This window comes from Salvelinus namaycush, chromosome 9 (genome assembly GCF_016432855.1).
Source record: "Salvelinus namaycush isolate Seneca chromosome 9, SaNama_1.0, whole genome shotgun sequence".
Taxonomy (NCBI): domain Eukaryota; kingdom Metazoa; phylum Chordata; class Actinopteri; order Salmoniformes; family Salmonidae; genus Salvelinus; species Salvelinus namaycush.
In genome coordinates, this window is record NC_052315.1 from 35522720 (window position 1) to 35545938 (window position 23219).

General features: G+C 47.4%; 1 protein-coding gene across 1 annotated transcript in view; it reads right to left on the reverse strand.

The window, feature by feature from the left end:
- LOC120054016 (serine/threonine-protein kinase WNK1-like) overlaps positions 1–23219 on the reverse strand; it is a 63010-nt gene that overhangs the window by 3644 nt on the left and 36147 nt on the right. Inside the window, exons 3-23 of the mRNA XM_039001371.1 lie at positions 19810–19982; positions 19390–19610; positions 17559–17716; positions 11735–11823; positions 11313–11532; positions 10997–11098; positions 10551–10887; positions 10256–10425; positions 10049–10099; positions 6090–6167; positions 5069–5148; positions 4741–4900; positions 3865–3981; positions 3560–3688; positions 3403–3454; positions 3178–3309; positions 1976–2934; positions 1758–1808; positions 754–1373; positions 355–548; positions 5–154 (exon numbers count right to left, since the gene is read on the reverse strand). Coding sequence (XP_038857299.1) covers positions 5–154; positions 355–548; positions 754–1373; positions 1758–1808; positions 1976–2934; positions 3178–3309; positions 3403–3454; positions 3560–3688; positions 3865–3981; positions 4741–4900; positions 5069–5148; positions 6090–6167; positions 10049–10099; positions 10256–10425; positions 10551–10887; positions 10997–11098; positions 11313–11532; positions 11735–11823; positions 17559–17716; positions 19390–19610; positions 19810–19982 — 4243 coding nt within the window. The remainder of the gene's footprint in view (positions 1–4; positions 155–354; positions 549–753; positions 1374–1757; positions 1809–1975; positions 2935–3177; positions 3310–3402; positions 3455–3559; positions 3689–3864; positions 3982–4740; positions 4901–5068; positions 5149–6089; positions 6168–10048; positions 10100–10255; positions 10426–10550; positions 10888–10996; positions 11099–11312; positions 11533–11734; positions 11824–17558; positions 17717–19389; positions 19611–19809; positions 19983–23219) is intronic.

The following is a 23219-nucleotide window of genomic DNA, read 5'->3' on the forward strand; positions in this document are numbered from 1 at the left end:
TTACCCATGGTGGAGGTGCTGAGGCTGGGCAAGGAGGGGGAGAGTTTGAGATTCTGGAGGGAGGTCCGGCTGCCTGGCTCAGAGAGCCCTGCCGTGGGGCGAGACGTCTGCTTAGAGGAGGACTCTGGGGAGATCTGGCCTGTGACTTGGGCTCCTAAACACACACACCAACATCAACCACAGAGTGGAGAGAAACAACTGATCACATTACATTTATACCTTCTAAGCTAGCAGTCTCTACCCTTTAATATTGACTGATTACTCGTTGCTTGCAGTCCAACATTTGTATATTAATTTCCATTCAGCAGTGCGGAGATACAGACAGCTGGACTGACCAATCATAACTCGTGTTACCTGAGTGCAAGGGACCGGGCTGGGCGCTGCTGCGGGCTGATTTGCTGGCCTTGGTCTTGGCCCTGCGTCGGCCCCCGGCCATGGCCACAGACGGGGAGAGGACAGCCGAGGGACGAGGTTTACCCAGCCTGGTGAACAGAGCATCGATTTCCTCCTTGTGACGGGAGTGGAGGGTCTGGCTCTCTATCATATGTCTGTGGAGGGAAGGAGGAGTGGAGGAAGAGAGGAGGAGGGCAGAGTGAGGCAGGGTTGTAACAAATACAGTACAACAGTCATCACTTCTCTCTTCCACCACTACTAAGTGATCCCATTGAAATTTAAAAACATATAAAGAGAAATATTGCCCAAAACGGCAAACAAACAAACAGGTTACATCTTGGAGGAGTGAAGGTAACATACTTCTCTCGGAGGTGGCTGACTTCCCTCTCAAAGGCCTCATCCTCTGGCCCTGAGTCATCCTCGTTGTCGCTGGTCATGTAATGATTAAACAAACCTCTGTTCACGCCGGAGGCGGAGCTACAGGGGTTAGAGGTTGTTGAAGAGGAAGGGCTGTTCTGATGGGAGGAGCTAGATCCCGAAGGAGCCGTGGTATTGGCTGCAGCTGGCGTCACTGAGAAACGGCCCACTTTGGAGACAGAGTTGGGGCTGGGTGTGACACTGGCAGTCACCTGAAAGCGTCCGATGGTGGCGGGCTGCGTTGGGACAGAAGTGAGTCCATCTACGGAGTCTCCATTCCAGACTCCTTTGGAGAGGGAGGAAGAGCGGTGGAGGGTGTTCTCTGGGCTGGAAAAGGAGGAAGACGAGGAAGAAGAGGAGGAGGACGAAGAGGGTGTGAGGGAGGAAGAGGAGGCGATGGTAGAGGGGTCAGGAGTGCTGCCGGCGCCAGCTTCTGAGACCTGGAAGCGTCCCAGTTTGACGACCCCTGTGGAGGGCGTTGCTGCTCTACTGCTCCCTGGGATGGTCTCAGGGCTCACAGCTCTCCTCAGCTGGCCGTCCAGACTACCAAGAGGCTGCTGGGACTGGACACACACACACGAGACATGTCAGTAACAAACATACCAACACAACTCACTCAGAAAACATTCAAAATAACTAACGCAACTAATATAGGTAAGATAACACAACAGAACAAGCACAACTCTGTGTGTAATGTGTAACTCTGTCGTTGTATGTGTCGAACTACTTTGCTTTATCTTGGCCAGGTCGCAGTTGTAAATGAGAACTTGTTCTCAACTGGCCTACCTGGTTAAATAAAGGTGAAATATTTATTTTTTCAAATAAAAACTAGACACACCACTCAAAGATGACCCAACGTTCACCTATTCCACACATCTACAAAACTCAACATTACAGTACATAACTTAAAACTTCTCAAGGGTACAAGTTCTGAAAAGAGGACTAACCTGGTTTGGTACTGGGAATGGAGGCAATTGCTCAGAGGTAGGGGTGTCTGCCTGCTCGGAGACACCAGGATACATCCGACACACACACACACACAAAGATGTAATCATTATTATCAAGGTGGGAGAAAATCCCTCAAGTTACAACAACTGAAAAACGCATTTAGTACAAATACTATATCTTCTCAGTCACTGGACAATCAGAGTACCCTCTACTGTACCTGCGCTCTGGTGGCTTGGCCATGCTTTTCTGGATGGATCTGTGCATGTTCCGCTGGTGTGAGGCCCTGTCCTGCGTTGGAGGGGGGGCCCGGGGCTCCCTGTTCCCCTGAAGTGAGGGACAGGTTGAAGGGGGGCACCAGGGCCGCCAGATGGGGAGGGGAGATGGTCTCTGTGGAGGAAGAGGTGGTCTCAGTGTTGCCAGTGTCAGCGGAGGTGGTGTCCTTAAAGAGGGAGCGCAGCTTCTTTTCTAGGGCATGGATGTCATCTATACCAGGGGCCTTGGACTGGGACTCTCCCCCATCTGGGTCCCCTGGCTGCAGCTGGGACGGTTGGGAGGGCAGGGTAGAGGGTGGAAGTTGGGTGGGAGCCATTGCAGGCTGTGCAACAGGGACAAAGGTAGGGACAGGCTGAGACTGAGACTGGGAGGAGGTGGGCTGAGTGACAGGAATGGACACAGGGATAGGAGCAGGAACAGGGTGCTGCTCTGAGCTGGTCACAGTCCCAGAGTTACTGGGTGGAGCTCCAGAGACAGGGGCAGAGCTGCTGCCCATCTGATCGGCAGAGGCTGGGGGGAAAGAGGACGAGGAGGCCTGGGGGTGCTGGAGAGCAGCTGAAGGGGGGAATGTGATTTGGGCAGGAGCAGGTTGAGAGGGGGCAGCTTGGCAGCCAGGCTGGGGGTGTGGGATTAGCTCACTGGTAGCAGGTGCAGGGGCTGAAACTTGGGTTGGCGACCCCCTCCCGGTTGCAACTTGGCATGTGGAGGGGGGAAGAGAGGAGGACCCAGAGGGGATGACAGAGACATGAGGCAGGGTGGAGGAGGTGGTGGGGGCCGGGTGCAGACCAGCCTGGGAGGAGGGGACTGTGCTGGTGGCTCGTCTCTCCCCATGCGTCTCCCTCATCTCAGTGAAGGCCTGCTGGAGGCGGCTTGAGGGGGCAGACAGGGACAGGCCCAGACTCACTGGGGCAGCGGGGAGGTACACAGAGAGAGGAGTCACTTACATAATCTGGGCTCTTACAACAAGTAATTTATCATCATGACGTCAAACACACTAATGTTGGTAAATGCATTAAGCAACATGTTTTAGAGTTCTCAAACATGTCAAGGTTGGAAGTGGGGCACATTTTTGAAACACAGAGTTCTAACATTCTATATGTGAGTTCTGGTTACACTTTATGGCCCAGAGATTCCAGTCACTCTCACCTGGATGGGGCTCGTCCCCAAACGAGGTGTTAGCCGAGGGAGGGCCGAAGAACTGCTCTCTCAAACGGGACTCTGGGACAGGGCTGACGATGAACCTCCGGCCTGCAGAGTGGACCACCTGAGCTGCAACGTCTAGGCAACAGGGGTGAGAGGTGAGTAGTGAAAAGGTGAAGCCCAGACAACCATAATTCAGTAGAGATAGTAAATGTGTAGGTGCATGTTTACCAGACAGAGGAGTGGGCTTGTCACGCTGCTGTAAGGGGTCATCTACCACAATCTGTGGAGAGAGAAGGACAACACCATGTCAACTAAAGGCTGCCTAGGAGTTAGTGGGTGGGTAGTGTAGTGAGGGGAAAGATGAAGTGTTGCTGTGGTATGTTACTTGAGTGAAGGGCGGTTGAGCGCAGCCTTCCTTCATGCCCTCTACTTTATCGCCCGGCATTTCGATGACCTCCCGAACCTGCTCGATGAACGACTTGCGTTCGCTCTCCAGGATAAACTTACTCAGGACCTGAGAGAAGGATATACATTTAACTACAATAATACAAAAACTCATGCCTATCAAATCCACATTTCCTTGTGGAGCTACAAAACAAATACATCTAATTTCTTTACTTTTGAAAATTACAGAGACTTGGGGGATACAACTCAGATCAGTGCTTTTTAGTTTCTTATCATCATCATCACCATGATCCGTGCGATCTCTTCAGGGTTATCTCCATCCAGGTCGAACTTAAAGGTCACCATCTTCCTGTTGTGGGTCTCCAGCTGGCACTCTGCCACCCGGTCTCCCATGTTGGAGATCTGAAAACAGACACACAGAGAGAGGACACCAGCTGAAATACGACCAGACGTCTGTAGACACAGAGAGAGGACACCAGCTGAAATACGACCAGACGTCTGTAGACACAGAGAGAGGACACCAGCTGAAATACAACCAGACGTCTATAGACACAGAGAGAGGACACCAGCTGAAATACAACCAGACGTCTGTAGACACAGAGAGAGGACACCAGCTGAAATACGACCAGACGTCTGTAGACACAGAGAGAGGACACCAGCTGAAATACGACCAGACGTCTGTAGACACAGAGAGAGGACACCAGCTGAAATACAACCAGACGTCTATAGACACAGAGAGAGGACACCAGCTGAAATACAACCAGACGTCTGTAGACACAGAGAGAGGACACCAGCTGAAATACGACCAGACGTCTGTAGACACAGAGAGAGGACACCAGCTGAAATACGACCAGACGTCTTTAGACACAGACAGCAGGTGAGAGGCCAATAGGGCTGCAAAATTCCTGTAACGTTTTTCTGAAATGCTGGTTAGAAGATTGTCCGGAATCCGAAGGGAATAAGCAGGAAATCTAAAATCCTCCAACCAGTATTTCTGGAAAACCTGGGTATGTTGAAAATGACTGGAATTTTGGCTTGAGGAGAAGGTGGCCATGTGGGGTCTGTGTGTGACTTCTGTGCGAGCCAGGGACAGAGCGCTCCACATAGAGGAAGACAGACAGACATTGAGTTGAGGTGAAAGTCTGACCACGTGACTCTTACATTGAGGACGATGAGCTTGGCCTTGGCGGTCTTCTCGTGGCAAGAGTGGCTGCGTACAGAGTGCTGCTGGTGCCGCTTGATCATGGAGCGCCCTTCGTGTCTACCATCTGATGTCCCCTCATAGCCGTTACTCAAACCTGACGACACGTTCGAAAGGCAACTGGGAGAGAGAGAGGAGAGAGAAGTGGGGGGAGTGAGACATCACAAGGAACAAAGGGCCGTATCATACAGTATATAGGTGTATTTTCAATAGAACATATTGAGTAGCAGAAAAGCTTTCTGGTGTGAGCTAGGTATAAAGCTGATGTGGAGAGATGTGATGCCTTACTTCTCCACAGACTGAGGCACCGGCGCTGTCTGGCCTGCTGCCTTCTCTGCTGACGCCGGCTGGGATACACTCACAGAGGCCTGAAACATCGTCACACACACACACTGTTCATTAAAAGGATCTTTACAACCATGTCATGTCAAGCATGAAAGCAAGGGTGTGTGATCTGACCGCAAGGGTGTGTGATCTGACCGCAAGGGTGTGTGATCTGACCGCAAGGGTGTGTGATCTGACCGCAAGGGTGTGTGATCTGACCGAGTAATTGGAAATGCTTTGAGCACAAACACACACAGAAGGTTTTGAGCACACACACACACAGAAGGTTTTGAGCACACACACACTGAAGGTACAAGGTACTTCTCGTAGGACATGTTTTGTATGTGTGTTTGTAGGCTCCTTACAATACTATCACATGCCAGCCTAACAACCAACACACATCTCACTCACACACACACACGTTACCCCTGGTCTGTGTGTACCTGCGGCATAGAGAGGTTTGCGGCCTGATAGAGGAAGTAGAGGTGCTCTGCGTTGATTGGAGGAGATAGGATAGGAGGGCTCGGATCATTGGCCCATGACTGACAGCCATGCAGGAAGAAGCAGTAGCATGCAAGAGGAACGTATGAAAGAAAGAGTAGAGCCACGGAGCTTTTAGTCCAGGGTTTCCCAAACTTGGTCCTGGGGACCCCAATGGGTGCAAGTTTTGGTTTTTGCCATGACACTACACAGCTGATTCAAATGATCAAAGCTTGATAATCAGTTGATCACTGATGTGTAATAGGGCAAAAACCAAAACATGCACCCATTGGGTTCCCCAGGACCGAGTTTGGGAAACCCTGTGTTAGTCAAAAAAAGAGAAAAAAAGTGGGAAAGAATAGAAAAGAGAAGGAATGACAGGACTGTACTCGCCTGATACAAATAGATGGAATACATGCTGTGTCCTTGTTTGTGACTGTTTTAGCGTTAGTAAGAGTGTAAGCTGAGGTTGTTGTGAACTAGTGTGTCGGTGTGTATGTCTCACCTGTATTTGTTGGGCACCAGGCTGGAGCGGTGGTAGTGCTGTGCTCTGAGGTACAGTGCTGCCCACTGGCTGTGGCTGCTGGAGGTGCACGGGAACAATGGGATGAGATGAGGGGGTGGAAGAGACACATAGATAAGAGATCTTCACAAATCAAACAGCCATATCTGCAGACAAGACAATCTCTTCATTATCTATTCACCAACACACTGCTCCTCAAACAAACCCACTATTCCTCCCCCAGAGGCCTAACCGCCTCATAGCTTTACACTGGCTCTCATCCACAATCCAACTCCCCCAGGAATTTACCTACTGCATCATATAGCAACACTATAAATCAGTCTCATATAGCTTCAGTACAGGTCTTACAGCATGGATTATACCACACACACACACACACTCCCTACTCTAGTCAAAAAGCCGTGAAGGATACCATACAATAGGCTTGGGGGGTATCCAGATTTTCATATCGTCATACCGTCCTTCTCTCATCCCGGGATTTACAGTATTACCGGCATAGCACACAAGGGGGCGCTAAAATGCAAGAAAAGGCCATTGGGCCTCTATTACCAAAATGCTAACAAAATTAGCACAAACAAGCGAACAATAAACAAACTAATTGCAAAGAAAGACAAATACAGCTCAAAACGTTATACAAGCATAGTTAGTAGCTACCTAATGTCATTTTTGGTGAGTGTGGACATGAACAAGCGAAAGGGAACAAGATACATTTAGCAAATGAACAAAGTTGTGATACATTCCTTTCTGAAGTAAGAGAAGCATGTGTACACGGAACAGAAGAGAAAATAACATATGGAGGAAATACATGCTAATAGGAAGCACCTGGAGAAAATGGCAACTGTACAGATAATTCATCAAGAGCTCTTTGACTTCTGGTAGAAAGCCATTATAAAATACAGCATCTAATTTCAAACATTTACAGTGCATTCGGCAAGTATTCCGACCCCTTAACTTTTTCCACATTGTTACGTTACAGCCTTATTCTGAAATTCATTATTCTGAAAAAGGTATTATATTAAATTTCCCAGAATGCATTAGTTTAACCCTCAAGTTGACCCTAAAGCCTTTTAAAACAAAGCCAAACAAATTAAATGGTTGGTGGAAATATACAGTGCATTCGCAAAGTATTCAGACCCCTTGACTTTTCCCACATTCTGTTAGGTTACAGCCTTATTCTAAAATGGATTAAATAGTTTATTTCCCCTCATCAATCTACACACAATACCCCATAATGACAAAGCAAAAACAGGTTATATATTATATACACACACACACACATATATATATACACACACACACACACACACACATATATAATATATATATATATATATATATATATATATACACACATATATACACACACACACATATATATATACATATACAGTCATGGCCAAATGTTTTGAGAATGACACAAATATTAATTTTCACATAGTCTGCTGCCTCAGTGTCTTTAGATATTTTTGTCAGATGTTACTATGGAATACTGAAGTATAATTACAAGCATTTCATAAGTGTCAAAGGCTTTTATTGACAATTACATGAAGTTGATGCAAAGAGTCAATATTTGCAGTGTTGACCCTTCTTTTTCAAGACCTCTGCAATCCGCCCTGGCATGCTGTCAATTAACTTCTGGGCCACATCCTGACTGGTGGCAGCCCATTCTTGCATAATCAATGCTTGGAGTTTGTCAGAATTTGTGAGTTTTTGTTTGTCCACCCGCCTCTTGAGGATTGACCACAAGTTCTCAATGGGATTAAGGTCTGGGGAGTTTCCTGGCCATGGACCCAAAAGATCAATGTTTTGTTCCCCGAGCCACCTAGTTATCACTTTTGCCTTATGGCAAGGTGCTCCATCATGCTGGAAAAGGCATTGTTCGTCACCAAAATGTTCCTGGATAGTTGGGAGAAGTTGCTCTCGGAGGATGTGTTGGTACCATTCTTTATTCATGGCTGTGTTCTTAGGCAAAATTGTGAGTGAGCCCACTCCCTTGGCTGAGAAGCAACCCCACACATGAATGGTCTCAGGATGCTTTAATGTTGGCATGACACAGGACTGGTGGTAGCGCTCACCTTGTCTTCTCCGGACAATCTTTTTTCCGGATGCCCCAAACAATCGGAAAGGGGATTCATCAGAGAAACTGATTTTACCCCAGTCCTCAGCATTCCAATCCATGTACCTTTTGCAGAATATCAGTCAGTCCCTGATGTTTTTCCTGGAGAGAAGTGGCTTCTTTGCTGCCCTTCTTGACACCAGGCCATCCTCCAAAAGTCTTCGCCTCACTGTGCGTGCAGATGCACTCACACCTGCCTGCTGTCATTCCTGAGCAAGCTCTGTACTGGTGGTGCACCGATCCCGCAGCTGAATCAACTTTAGGAGACGGTCCTGGCGCTTGCTGGACTTTCTTGGGCGCCCTGAAGCCTTGATCCGATAAATGGTTGATTTAGGTGAGCGCTCTGGAGTAGGTTTTCAAAGATCTCTCTGTACTCTGTTCCGTTCATCTTTTCCTTGATCCTGACTAGTCTCCCAGTCCCTGCCGCTGACAAACATCCCCACAGCATGATGCTGCCACCACCATGCTTCACCGTAGGGATGGTGCCTGGTTTCCTCCAGACGTGAAGCTTGGCATTCAGGCCAAAGAGTTCAATCTTGGTTTCATCAGACCAGAGAATCATGTTTCTCATGGTCTGAGTCCTTTACTCGCCTTTCAGCAAACTCCAAGCGGGCTGTCATGTGCCTTTTACTGAGGAGTGGCTTCTGTCTGGGCACTCTACCATAAAGGCTTGATTGGTGGAGTGCTGCAGAGATGGTTGTCCTTCTGGAAGATTCTCCCATCTCCACAGAGGAAGTCTGGGGCTCTGTTAAAGTGACCAAGGCCCTTCTCCCCCGATTGCTCAGTTTGGCCGGGCGGCCAGCTCTAGGAACAGTCTTGGTGGTTCTAAATTTCTTCCATTTAAGAATGATGGAGGCCACTGTGTTCTTGGGGACCTTCAATGCTTCATAAATGTTTTGGTACCCTTCTCCAGATCTGTGCCTCGACACAATCCTGTCTCGGATCTCTATGGACAATTCCTCATGGCTTGGTTTTTGCTCTGACATGCACTGTCAACTGTGAGACCTTATATAGACAGGTGTGTGACTTTCCAAATCATGTCCAATCAGTTGAATTTACCACAGGTGGACTCCAATCAAGTTGTAGAAACATCAACGATGATCAATGGAAACAGGATGCACCTGAGCTCAATTTCGAGTCTCATAGCAAAGGGTCTGAATACTTAAATAATTGAGGTATTTCAGCTTTTTTAAATTTATTTTTTATAAATTCTCAAATTACTAAACTTGTTTTCGCTTTGTCATTATGGGTTATTGTGTGTCGATTGAGGGGAAAAGTAATTGAATCAATTTAAAATAAGGCTGTAACGTAACAAAATGTGGAAAAAGTCAAGGGTCCTGAATACTTTCCGAATGCACTGCAAATTTAGAGGGAGGCTGTGGGTATGAGAGTAGAGGGAAGAGGTGTGCGTTTACAAGGGACGGTTTTTATATAGCTGAGGGGGAAGCGATGGGTGGCAGTAACCTCCATACTACAATAACAAACAAAATACAACAACGGGTAAGAGAGGGAAAGGTGGAAAGAACGAGAAAGACAGAGGGAGGCGAGCAGAAGGAAGGAACAGAGACCAAGAGAAAGAGGAATGATAGAGAGGAAAATATAAGAAGAGGGGGATACCAGTACATCTGAAGAAAAGAAAAGAGAGACAATGGCAAGAAACGCATAAAGAAACCGAAGGAAAGAGGGAGAGAGGGTCCACCATTGTTTTCAAAAATGTGTCTACATTGGTCTTTTGGTAACAGCCCACAAGAACCTCTCATCATGGTGTTTCCATCTATGATCAGTTGAGGAACAGCAGTGGTGTTATTGTGATGGTGACGTGTACCTGTTGTGGAGCCCCAGGGACAACAGTGGCAGTCTGGGCAGCAGGAACCACCTGACAAACAGAACAGAGAGAGGAGGAGAGGATAGAAGGAGGGAGAGAGAAAGTCAGATGTAGTTTCTATTATACTGTACATACAGAGACAAGAGTTGGGTACTGTTACTGTAAGAATATATTAAATACATTGCGTGCCACGATAATGACACTCACCATGGTCTGCTGCGGCTGCTGCTGCGATTGGTCGGTTTGGACAGGGGGCGTGGCCTGTGGGTATGGGGCCTCTGGCTGAGGCTGCTGACTGGGCAGAGAGCTGTATGACACCACCGGCTGAACCAGGTGCGTCTCGGGAAGGATGGAGGAACTATCTGTTATTTGATTGGCTGAAAGAGGGAGGGGTAAAGAATAGGTTTATTAATTGATAGTTCATAAAAACACTAGATTAAGACTAGGTCAATACTACATAGCACTGAGTGCAAAAAAAAGGTGCCAGGCAGAAGGTACAGACCTGTCTCTGTCTGCTGCAGGTACTGGTCCACCTCTGGCACCTCTGACTCTGGCTGGGCTGGAACTTGGGTTGATACTGGGACTGGGAGCTGCCCTGTAGACTGGGGTATGTAGGGAACTCCCTGGGGCCCCAGCTGTGCCGTCTGAGGGGGGATGTCGGGTGTCGTCTGCAGGTTGGGCTGTGGTGGCTGCTGGGTGGGCTGTGGCTGGGTGTAGGGGGCAGCCTGTTGGCCTGGCTGGGAGGCCTCTGTGCCAGGCTGCTGCTGTAGTATTACTTGTTCTTGTTGTCGTTGACCCTGCTCCTCCTCCAGCCTCCTCTTCTCCTGCTCCTCTCTCACCTTCAATATCATCACATCAAGTTCACCTCAGTTTAATTCATTTGATTGCAATATCATAAAACTTTACATTTAGGATTCAGACCTAAGATTCCATTGAGCTGTTACAGACCTGTTGCCTCTGCTCCCTCTTCCTGCTGATGAGGGAAACCCTGTCCTTTATGGCCTTAGCCATGGTCTTATGGTCCCCTTCACACACGTAGCCAGACTCCACCTGAGACAGAGACACACAGACAGAGAGAACAGAACAGGGGACCAGGGCAGTGTTAGGACTTGAAAAATTCCTAAATAATCAGGAAGAATAGACTCCCAAATGGCACCCTATTCGCTATTGGCCCTGGTCAAAAGTAATGCACTATATAGATAATATGGTGCCGTTAGGGGTGCAGTCAATATCTCTCTGAAGTGGACATTGTGTCGTCACCCACCATCTCCTGGGCCACGTCCTCGGGGACGTCCTTGCTGAGGTCGAAGGAGAACTCGATGGCCTCGTTTTCCTTGTACTTCCCCTTCAGCTTCTTGACGTCCTCTATCCTCAGCCACAGCTTGATGGCCTCCATCTCCCCGTCATCTTCCTCAGCCAGCTCCACACGCACCCCGGTCTCCTCCTGGAAGAAGGCATGGTTCAGCAGGTCCTTTATCGAGTACCTAGGAGAGACGGGAAGAGTCAAATCAACACAGATATTTTTGACACAACAAAAGCCTTTTAAAGTCGTCTCATTTTGAGAAGGTCCTGGGTGCATGAGTAGGAATACTCTCCCCTGCATCCGTGATTCTATAGCTGGACTTCGCAGAAATCACACTGGGTAAGAGTGTCTGCTGAATTAACAGAATGTGAGTGTGAGCTGACCTCTCGTCCTTGTTCTGTCGGATGCATCCCTCGATGATCTCCTTCACCTCGGGGATGGCCACCTTGTCGAAGCTGGCCGGCTTCACCCCCTATAGGACACAGACACACACACACACAACTCCCAGTCAACAACCCACACATTGTCAACATAGAAAGATTCTTCTTCTGTGATTCTAACTTCCTGGGCCTGGTTTCCCGATAGCGATGGAACTTACGCTTACGAGTGTTTTATGATGCATCTTTCCATCAGAAGATGTAACGTGTGTTTTATGATGCATCTTTCCATCAGAAGACGTAACGTGTGTTTTATGATGCATCTTTCCATCAGAAGACGTAACGTGTGTTTTATAATGCATCTTTCCATCAGAAGACGTAACGTGTGTTTTATGATGCATCTTTCCATCAGAAGATGTAACGTGGTTTTATGATGCATCTTTCCATCAGAAGACGTAACGTGTGTTTTATGATGCATCTTTCCATCAGAAGACGTAACGTGTGTTTTATGATGCATCTTTCCATCAGAAGATGTAACGTGGTTTTATGATGCATCTTTCCATCAGAAGACGTAACGTGTGTTTTATGATGCATCTTTCCATCAGAAGACGTAACGTGTGTTTTATGATGCATCTTTCCATCAGAAGATGTAACGTGGTTTTATGATGCATCTTTCCATCAGAAGATGTAACGTGTGTTTTATGATGCATCTTTCCATCAGAAGATGTAACGTGTGTTTTATGATGCATCTTTCCATCAGAAGATGTAACATGGTTTTCCAAAACACCACACAGAGTATGTTCGCAAAGTGCGTCGTTGAGGCCTGTGTTGATATGGATTGGATCGAAAGAAAGGCAGCACTGCTCTCGGATCAGCGTTCTCCCTTTCCAATCTAATCTTAACATTAGAATTATTCCACAACACTGATGGCGGATCAGCTCCTAGAGCGATATTATTATCCAAGGCTACAAATATTGATGTTGACTATAATAATGCACTAAATCAAGATTTGGTACATCATTGCACATGTTACACATCATGAAATATATTGAGTCAAATAGCTAAAAAGCATACAAATAGCTAAATATAACTTTATTGAATTAACATGAAATTCCAATATCATTCAGATATATATAGGTCTATGTAGCCTATACTGTATTTATCTTTTGATACAGTTCTTGGTTTTCATTTGAAGTTTCTTTATATCATTCACTTGTTATGCAAAGAAATCGTCAACTTTGTATTTGTAGTCACTGTCACATTTGTTCTGAAGTTATTGGCGGTCACAGAAAGACAGATAAACATAGATTTGGTGTTTAGCGGAGATCTTCTGTGTATAAAATGACGCGGAAGTGCAAAACAGTACTTAGCTGTTCTGAGGCAGTTGTTAAATAACAAACATTTTCAAGAGCAACTTCAGTAACAATGGTTTTGGGAAACCGTTCGGAAATGTAACGATGCACCTACAAAAGGTTCTAACGATGAAAGTAGCCTTAAGATGCTTTTGAGGAACCGGGCCCTGGTCTACTCAGGGTTGTGTTCTGGAGGGCACAAGGTTGCAGATAGAAATGATGTGTACAAAGTTGAAATTATTCCATATTCTACATGCCAGAAGTATGTCTGTTCTACATAATATATGTCTGAACGTTCTGTGGCGTTGCCCTGTCGCCTCCTAGCAGCACTGTATTAGAACAGAGTATAACCCTTTACTGGGCAGCAGTGCATGCTTTGTGTTAAAACTCATGTAATTGAATGTGATGTACTTGAATGTCCCAAATGTTTTTGTGGGAAAACAACGTTGTTGAGGGGGAATAGAGTCACCGGTTACAGTGCTCTCATCTCAGACCAAGGTTCAGTAGCTACAGTACCCACTGAACCCTGGGCCTGTTTTGAGGGCCACTGATCTAAATTCTACATGTGCATTTAGGAGTTATGGTGACACTCCCACCCTTTGAAGATTAGTGGCTAGGGCTGTTACTGGGAGGGAGGGAGAGGAATGTAAATAAGGAAACTGACCATATTTCAAGAGGATTTACTTCTGGGTAACAGAGATTAGGTCTATAGAGACAGCAGGAGACTGCCTGGCTCTACAGAGGTATGGAGGGCTGGATAAGAGCTGTAATCACAGTCACATTAAGACAGCTCTGATAGACAGTCATAAGTTTGCACAATCAATTATGTGATAAGTATGTTGTGTATACTGATTCCTGGAATGCAAGTAACTTATCAAGGGAGTTTAACAATGTTTAACTGAGGTAAAAAGGTAACCTGTGTCATAAACAGGGTTGGGAAATTACACCAACCCTTCCAAATGCGGGTAGATTTTGTAATTGGTGGGTAAGAATGTCTATTTCACCAGCCACGTTGGCAGGTGATCACACATATATTTGGAATATATACATTTTTTATCCATATGTAGAAGTTGGTCGAATTGACTGGAAAAGGCTACTAAAGTGTGACTTTTTCCTCGAGTTTCTTGGCCAGTTATATCACTTTGTTCACATGCTAGGTAGATTTTTTATGTTAGTTTGAGTTCGCTGTAACTGTCTGCTGAAATGTTTTTTTCATCAGACAAGTGCATATCCAAGTTACCACGGTAACAGCCCCTTAAAGGGGCAGCTGAGCGTTTGTCTCACCTACTGATTGTGCTTGATTCAGCAGGGATCTCTCTCTCCTAAAAGCTTTTATTAATCAACTTTTAGTCATTTCTTATCATTAAAAACTCTAAAATAGTTTCATTGTTCTCCTAGATTTATTTGTGAGATTCTACATTTCTACTTAACTTCTTATGGCTGCAGGGGCAGTATTGAGTAGCTTGGATGAAAGGTGCAGAGAGGTGCCCAGAGTAAACGGCCTGCTCCTCAGTCATAGTTGCTAATATATGCATATTATTATTAGTATTGGATAGAAAACACTCTGAAGTTTCAAAAACTGTTTGAATCATGTCTGTGAGTACAACAGAACTCATATGGCAGGCAAAAACCTGAGAAAAAATCCAAACAGGAAGTGGAAATTCTGAGGCTGGTGGATTTTCAACCAAGCTCCCATTGAAATCCCAGCGAGATATGGATGAGTTTTCACTTCCTACGGCTTCCACTAGATGTCAAGTCTGTAGAACTTTGTCTGATGACTCTACTGTGAAGGGGGGCCGGATGAGAGGAGAATTAGTCACCACTGCCATGAGGTGACCATTCTTTCACCATGCGCGTTCACATAAGAGGGAGCTCCGTTCCATCGCTCATCTGAAGTCAATGTAATTCTCCGGTTGGAATGTTATTCAAGATTTATGTTAACAACATTCTAAAGATTGATTCAATACATCGTTTGACATGTTTCTACTGACTGTTATGGAACTTTTGGACATTTCGTCAGGTTTTAGTGAAAGCGCTTTGTGACTTTGGAATTGTTTACCAAACGCGCTAACCAAAGTAGCTAATTGGACATAAATAACGGACATTATCGAACAAATCAAGCATTTATTGTGGACCTGGGATTCCTGGGAGTGCATTCTGATGAAGATCATCAAAGGGAATATTTATCATGTCATTTCTGGTTTCTATTGACTCCAACATGGCGGCGACAGTGGCTGGTGGACCAAAAAGTGAATTTCCCACCGTGGTCGTGCAGTGCTCACGGAAGTGATCAGGTGTACCTACTCCCTCCCAGTGTAGTTGATGAACAACTGTGATCATTGAGCGTGGCAGCAGAGATTACAGTACTAGAATGGCAATGCTGATTGGTGACAAAATAGGCTCACCTTCAAGGTCCATTTCTAACCATAAATCATGGAGTATCTATGTCGAGGTGTGTGTTTTATTGCTCCTACTTTGGATCCAAGCCAAAGACCAGTTCCAGTATCAGCCAGAGGGAAATAACAGGACAGTGCAAACACTCCAATCAATCACACACTCCTCACTTCAACTGACAGACACGCAACACAACTTCTAGACTCATTCCACACACGCGTCAGGAGACAGAGCAAGGAAAACAGAGAGGAAGAGAAGGAAATAGAGGGGGAGAAAAATAATGGAGTGGAGGATTGGAGGGAAGGGAAATAGGTAGAGAGAGGGCGGAAGAGGACTCGAGGCGAAGACAGAAAGAGGGGTGAGAAATCGATAAAGATAGGAGAGAAAGAGAGTGGCAAAGGAAGGCCAATGATGCAAATGAAAAAGAACTGTGCTCAAAAGGGAGAAAACAGCAGGGAGGGAGGAGAGGGGGGTGGCAGAGTGGGAGGACAACAGGGAGAGGGGGGTGGCAGAGTGGGAGGACAACAGGGAAAGGGGGGTGGCAGAGTGGGAGGACAACAGGGAGAGGGGGGTGGCAGAGTGGGAGGACAACAGGGAGAGGGGGGTGGCAGAGTGGGAGGACAACAGGGAGAGGGGGGTGGCAGAGTGGGAGGACAACAGGGAGAGGGAGGTGGCAGAGTGGGAGGACAACAGGGAGAGGGGGGTGGCAGAGTGGGAGGACAACAGGGAGAGGGGGGTGGCAGAGTGGGAGGACAACAGGGAGAGGGGGGTGGCAGAGTGGGAGGACAACAGGGAGAGGGGGGTGGCAGAGTGGTAGGACAACAGGGAGAGGGGGGTGGCAGAGTGGGTTGACAACAGGGAGAGGGGGGTGGCAGAGTGGGAGGACAACAGGGAGAGGGAGGTGGCAGAGTGGGAGGACAACAGGGAGAGGGAGGTGGCAGAGTGGTAGGACAACAGGGAGAGGGGGGTGGCAGAGTGGGAGGACAACAGGGAGAGGGGGGTGGCAGAGTGGGAGGACAACAGGGAGAGGGGGGTGGCAGAGTGGGAGGACAACAGGGAGAGGGGGGTGGCAGAGTGGGAGGACAACAGGGAGAGGGGGGTGGCAGAGTGGGAGGACAACAGGGAGAGGGGGGTGGCAGAGTGGGAGGACAACAGGGAGAGGGGGGTGGCAGAGAGGGAGGACAACAGGGAGAGGGAGGTGGCAGAGTGGGAGGACAACAGGGAGAGGGAGGTGGCAGAGTGGGAGGACAACAGGGAGAGGGGGGTGGCAGAGTGGGAGGACAACAGGGAGAGGGGGGTGGCAGAGTGGGAGGACAACAGGGAGAGGGAGGTGGCAGAGTGGGAGGACAACAGGGAGAGGGGGGTGGCAGAGTGGGAGGACAACAGGGAGAGAGGGGGGTGGCAGAGTGGGAGGACAACAGGGAGAGGGGGGTGGCAGAGTGGGAGGACAACAGGGAGAGGGGGGTGGCAGAGTGGGTTGACAACAGGGAGAGGGAGGTGGCAGAGTGGGAGGACAACAGGGAGAGGGGGGTGGCAGAGTGGGAGGACAACAGGGAGAGGGAGGTGGCAGAGTGGGTTGACAACAGGGAGAGGGGGTGGCAGAGTGGGTTGACAACAGGGAGAGGGAGGTGGCAGAGTGGGAGGACAACAGGGAGAGGGGGGTGGCAGAGTGGGAGGACAACAGGGAGAGGGGGGTGGCAGAGTGGGAGGACAACAGGGAGAGGGGGGTGGCAGAGTGGGAGGACAACAGGGAGAGGGGGGTGGCAGAGTGGGAGGACAACAGGGAGAGGGGGGTGGCAGAGTGGGAGGACAACAGGGAGAGGGGGGTGGCAGAGTGGGAGGACAACAGGGAGAGGGGGGTGGCAGAGTGGGAGGACAACAGGGAGAGGGGGGTGGCAGAGTGGGAGGACAACAGGGAGAGGGAGGTGGCAGAGTGGGAGGACAACAGGGAGAGGGGGGTGGCAGAGTGGGAGGACAACAGGGAGAGGGGGGTGGCAGAGAGGGAGGACAACAGGGAGAGGGGGGTGGCAGAGTGGGAGGACAACAGGGGGCATGGAATGAGGGTTGAGGCGTGGGAGACTTACGCTGGTGACTCGGCGGTAGATCTGTGCAGCGTTCTGGCACTCGGAGTATGGGTACTCTGAGGTGGCCATCTCCAGCATGCACATCCCAAAGGCATACACATCCACTGACTCGTCGTACTTCTCCTCATACATCTCAGGCGCCATGAACTCAGGGGTACCTTAAATCAAATACAACCATTCAGAACTCTGTGTCTCTCTCCCTCTCGGAGTGTCACACCCAAAACGCCCCTCTTCTCCTCTAACCGAAGAGGAGGAAGAGTGACCCGTCGCCGCTGCCTCCGGGTGAGCAGAACCTGCGAGAGGAGAGAAAGAGAGAGAGAGAGAGAGAGAGAGAGAGGGGGGGAGGAGAGCAACAAAAAAAAGGGGGGAAGCTGGGCTCAGTTAGACTGTAGTGAAAGAGGCACACGTTTCTCTGTGTAAGACCTGGTTATCTTGGGGGGGGGGGGGGGGGGGGTGACACCTGGTATAGGGGGTCTAAAGAAGATGGCTGGTGTACAGAACACACTATGGGCAAATTGGTGTTAGACACATGTCAGTTCAACTACTGACAGACTGTAGAATTACCCGGTTTACCTGTCAGAACCCGGTTAGTGAGTTGAGTGCCAATGATCAGGGGCTTCAAAATGGCAGAGAAGGGGCACGAATCGTAAGACTAGCTATGGAAATAACTTGTGTCAAGACCTTACCTTTCACAAACAAACACTCAAACATAACCCATTTCATACAAACTTACCTTTAAGTAGGCCGACTTACCTGTCCTCCTTGACCTGGGGAGTAAAGTGTTACGGTGAGGGCCGAGAGAAGCAGATCCCATAGCTAGTTAGTGAAACAGTGTGTGTCTGGACACCAGCCGTATTCAAATAGCAGATACTCTGCTCTCAATCTTCTGAGGGTCTTACACAGAAAAACTCAAGATGGATATTTGAAATGAATAGGTTTTTGTAAGATGTGTGTCACAGTGCACTCACACACTTACCAGGCCCATAACAATACTCACTTACCAGCAGTACCCTACTTATTCCTTTACTGCAGCATGGAGCACAGCTGAGGCTAGAGCCTACAGTTTCAAAACATACCCGAGAGTGAAAGAAATCAAATAAAAAAAAGTCTGATAAAGGAGAAGTGGGTAGGGGGGGCTTTCCAGACAGAAAAAGAAGCAGACATTCTCTCTGCTCCTAAAATGGTTTAAAAGACAGAGAAACACTGACAAAAACCTGTGGGAGCAAACCCTTAAAAAAAAGAGAGACAAAACGGGAAATGTTATTGGCATCATTGGCAAACAGACCACATATTTCCAAACCACAGAGCAAAGACCAGTCTGAGAGAACATAGAACCAGTGGCCATACCTGTAGCCCTGGTCTGGCTAGCCTGACAGTTAAGGCATGACAGGTGGATTGAGATTCATATTTCGCAGAGAGATTGGAGGCGCTACTTACTCTTAGTAGGAGCCTGACACAGCAAACTTTCACTTTATGGAGGAAAAAGACTATCTAATCGATTCTGTCACTGAGTAACCAGCCCTGGCGGACTCACTGACATGACAGTGTGTGTAAAGAGAGGGTTTGTGGGTCTCCCCATGACCTGGCCTCCGCTTGTGCTGTGGTTTGATTAGAGAGCTGAAACATTGTGGTCTGTTTTCCAACCACATTGTCATTAAAAAAAAAAGACGATCAGAAACAAAAACCTAACCCCCCCCACCCACCCAATCAAACCCTTCATAACCTCAAGGTCAACCACAGTATAAGAACCTTACACAAGACATCCCTTTGGAGTGTAGCGGGGAGGAAAGCAGGGCACAGTAAAAGGAAGTGGGTGATATTGGAGTCTTACCTATGACACTCTTGGCAAAAGAGGACCTCTTGAGTGTGGCCAATCCCAGGTCTCCTATCTTGACGGAGCCTGTGGGGCCGGTGATGAAGATGTTGTCACACTTCAGGTCCCTGTGAATGATGGGAGGGGCTCGGGTGTGGAGAAAGTGAAGGCCCTTCAGGATCTGCCTACACCAGCTCCTCAGAACCTTAATCTTCATCACCTTGAAACGCTTCAGATACCTACAGAACAGGACACATATAGGGTTAAAGATGGACGTCACACATCCATCCTCATTACAATTCACTGACTCAGGAACCTAGTGCCGACAGTTTCATTATGACCATCGTTGAGAAAAAACACACAGAAGAGAGCAACACCATTTGCATGACGTCCAGCACTGGACTGGTGTTGACGCCTGTGTGTAAGAGTGATACTCACGTTTTCAGTGTTCCGGAGGTCATGAGTTCTGTGACCAGCACAATGCACTTCCTGCCTTTAACGGGGGCCTCCCAGGATTCGTAGAAGCGGACGATGTTGGGGTGCTGCAGCCCCTTCAGCATGCCAGCCTCCTCCTTGAACCGCTGGCGTTCCGACTTGGACAGCTTACGGTCCTACGGGGGGGGGAGAATCATAGGAACGTCAGTGTTACAGTCAGTCAGGAGAGAGAATAAACACAGGTCGATGAGAGTACATTTAGCTTACAGACAATATGGCATATACTCTTTTCATTCAGCAAAGGTCAAACAACAATGCGAACAGTAGCCTTTTACTAGTATGATGTCAAAGTGAAAGTGGCTCTACATCATGGCACAAACATTCATGTTGATGCTTTTTAAAGTGTGGGGATTTGCAATATGAGTGTTTAGCTCACTAAACTTTTGGAAAGAGGGCAAATCCTCAAACATTTCTGTCAGCTTGCTTTCAGTTAGCACATGCTTGGGACAAAATACATCATCACTTGTTTCTTTCAAAGCAGTATAGTGACTGAGTTGGACAAAAGGGCTTTACAGTTCATAAAAACAAGTACGAATAGACCTACGTATATTCATCAATTTACAGTACCGGTCAAAGGTTTGGACACACCTAGTCCTTCAAGGTTTAAAAAAAATATCATTTTATACTATTTTCTACATTGTAGAATAACAATGAAGACATAAAAACTATGAAATAACATATGGAATAATGTAGTAACCAAAGAAGTGTTAAACAAATAAAAACAGGAGATTCTTCAAATTAGCCACCCTTTGCCTTAATGACAGCTTTGCACACTCTTGGCATTCTCTCAAACAGCTTCATGAGGTAGTCACCTGGAATACATTTCAATGCTCCCGAGTGGTGCAGCGGTCTAAGGCACTGCATCTCAGTGCTTGAGGCGTCACTACAGACAACCTGGTTCGATTCCAGGCTGTATCACAACCGGCCATGATTGGGAGTCCCAGCCGTCGTCCAGGTTTGGCCGGGGTAGGCCGTCATTGTAAATAAGAATTTGTTCTTAACTGACTTTCCTAGTTAAAAGTTGAACAAAAAATAAATAAATTAACAGGTGTGCCTTTAAAAGTTCATTTGTGGAATTTATTTCCTTCTTAATGCATAGGAGCCAATCAGTTGTGTTGTGACAAGGTAGGGCTGGTATACAGAAGATGGTCTTTTACCAAATAAGGCTAAGTCTATATTACGGCAAGAACAGCTCAAATAAGCAAAAAATGACAGTCCATCATTACTTTAAGACATGAAGGTCCGTCATTCCGTAAAATGTCAACAACTTTGAAAGTTTCTTCAAGTGCAGTCGCAAAAACCATCAAGTGCTATGATGAAACTGTCTCTCAATAGGACCGCCACAAGAAAGGAAGACCCAGAGTTATCTCTGCAGCAGAGGATAAGTTCATTAGAGTTACCAACCTCAGAAATTGCACCCCAAATAAACGCTCAGAGTTCAAGTAACAGACACATCTCAACATCAACTGTTCAGAGACTGCGTGAATCATAGTCAAATTGCTGCAAAGAAACCACTACTAAAGAACACCAATAAGAAGAGAGTTTCTTGGGCCAAGAAACACAAGCAATGGACATTAGACCGGTGGAAATCTGTCCAGACGCAGAGTAGGTGAACGGATGATCTCCACATGTGTGGATCCCCACGTGAAGCATGGAGGAGGAGGTGTGATGGTGCTTTGCTGGTGACACGGTCAGTGATTCATTTAGAATTCAAGGCACACTTAACCAGCATGGATACCACAGCATTCTGCAGCGATACGCCATTCCATCTGGTTTGCGCTTAGTGGGACTATCATTTGTTTTTCAACAGAACAATGAGCCAACACACCTCCAGGCTGTGTAAGGGCTATTTGACCAAGAAGGAGAGTGGTGGAGTGATGCATCAGATGACCTGATCTCCACAATCACCGACCTCAACCCAATTGAGCTGGTTTGGGATGAGTTGGACCGCAGAGTGAAGGAAAATCAGCTAACAAGTGCTCAGCATGTGTGGGACTGATGAAAAATAATTTCAGGTGAAGCTGGTTGAGATAATGCCAAAAGTGTGCAAAGCTGTCATTAAGGCAAAAGGTGGCTACTTTGAAGAATCTAAAATATATTTTGATTTGTTTAACACTTTTTCAGTTACTACCTGATTCCATATGTGGTATTTCTTAGTTTTTTTCTTAGTTCATAATAAAGAATAACCCTTGAATGAGTAGGTGTGTCCAAACTTTTGACTGGTACTGTACATTAAAGACATGCTCAGTTCGTCAAATTTCTGCCCTGCTAGAGCTGCCCCAGTCAAGTGTATGTGCTGTTAATGTGAAGTGGAAACATCTAGGAGCAATAACGGCTCAGACGCAACATGGTAGGCCACACAAGTTCACAGAACGGGACCGCCGAGTGCTGAAGCGTGTAGAGCGTAAAAATCGTCTGTCCTCGGTTGCAACACTCACTACCGAGTTCCAAACTGCCTCTGGAAGCAACGTCAGCACAATAACTGTTCGTCAGGAACTTCATGAAATGGGTTTCCATGGCCGAGTAGCCGCACAATAGCCAAAGATCACCATGCGCAATGTCAAGCGTTGGCTGGAGTGGTGTAAAGCCTGTCGCCATTGGACTCTGGAGCAGTGGAAAATGTGTTCTCTGGAGTTATGAATCACGCTTCACCATCTGGCAGTCCAACAGACGAATCTGGGTTTGGCGAATGCCAGGAGAATGCAACCTGCCCGAATGCATAGTGCCCACTGTAAAGTTTGGTGGAGGAGGAATAATGGTCTGGGGCTGTTTCTCATGGTTCGGGCTAGGCCCCTTAGTCCAGTGAAGGGAAATCTTAACGCTACAGCATACAATGACATTCTAGACGATTCTCTGCTTCCAACTTTGTGGCAACAGTTTGGGTAAGGCCCTTTCCTGTTTCAGCATCACAATGCCCCCGTGCACAAAGCAAGGTCCATACAGAAATGGTTTGTCGAGATCGATGTGAAAGAACTTGACTGGCCTGCACAGAGCCCTGTCCTCAACCCATCAAACACGTTTGGGATGATTTGAAACGCCGACTGTGAGACAGGCCTAATCGCCCAACATCAGTGCCCGACCTCACGAATGCTCATGGCTGAATGGAAGCATGTTCCAACATCTAGTGGAAAGCCTTCCCAGAAGAGTGGAGGCTGTTATAGCAGCAAAGTGGGGCCCAACTCCATAATAATGTCCATGACTTTGGAATGAGATGTTCAACGAGCAGGTGTCCACATACTTTTGGTCATGTAGAGTAGCTGCACATATGGGATGTATCATGCCATTTTCGGAGATCACTTTGGCTGGTGAGTGCTACTTTAAGAACTACTGGCTAAAAAATATACAAAAGTACT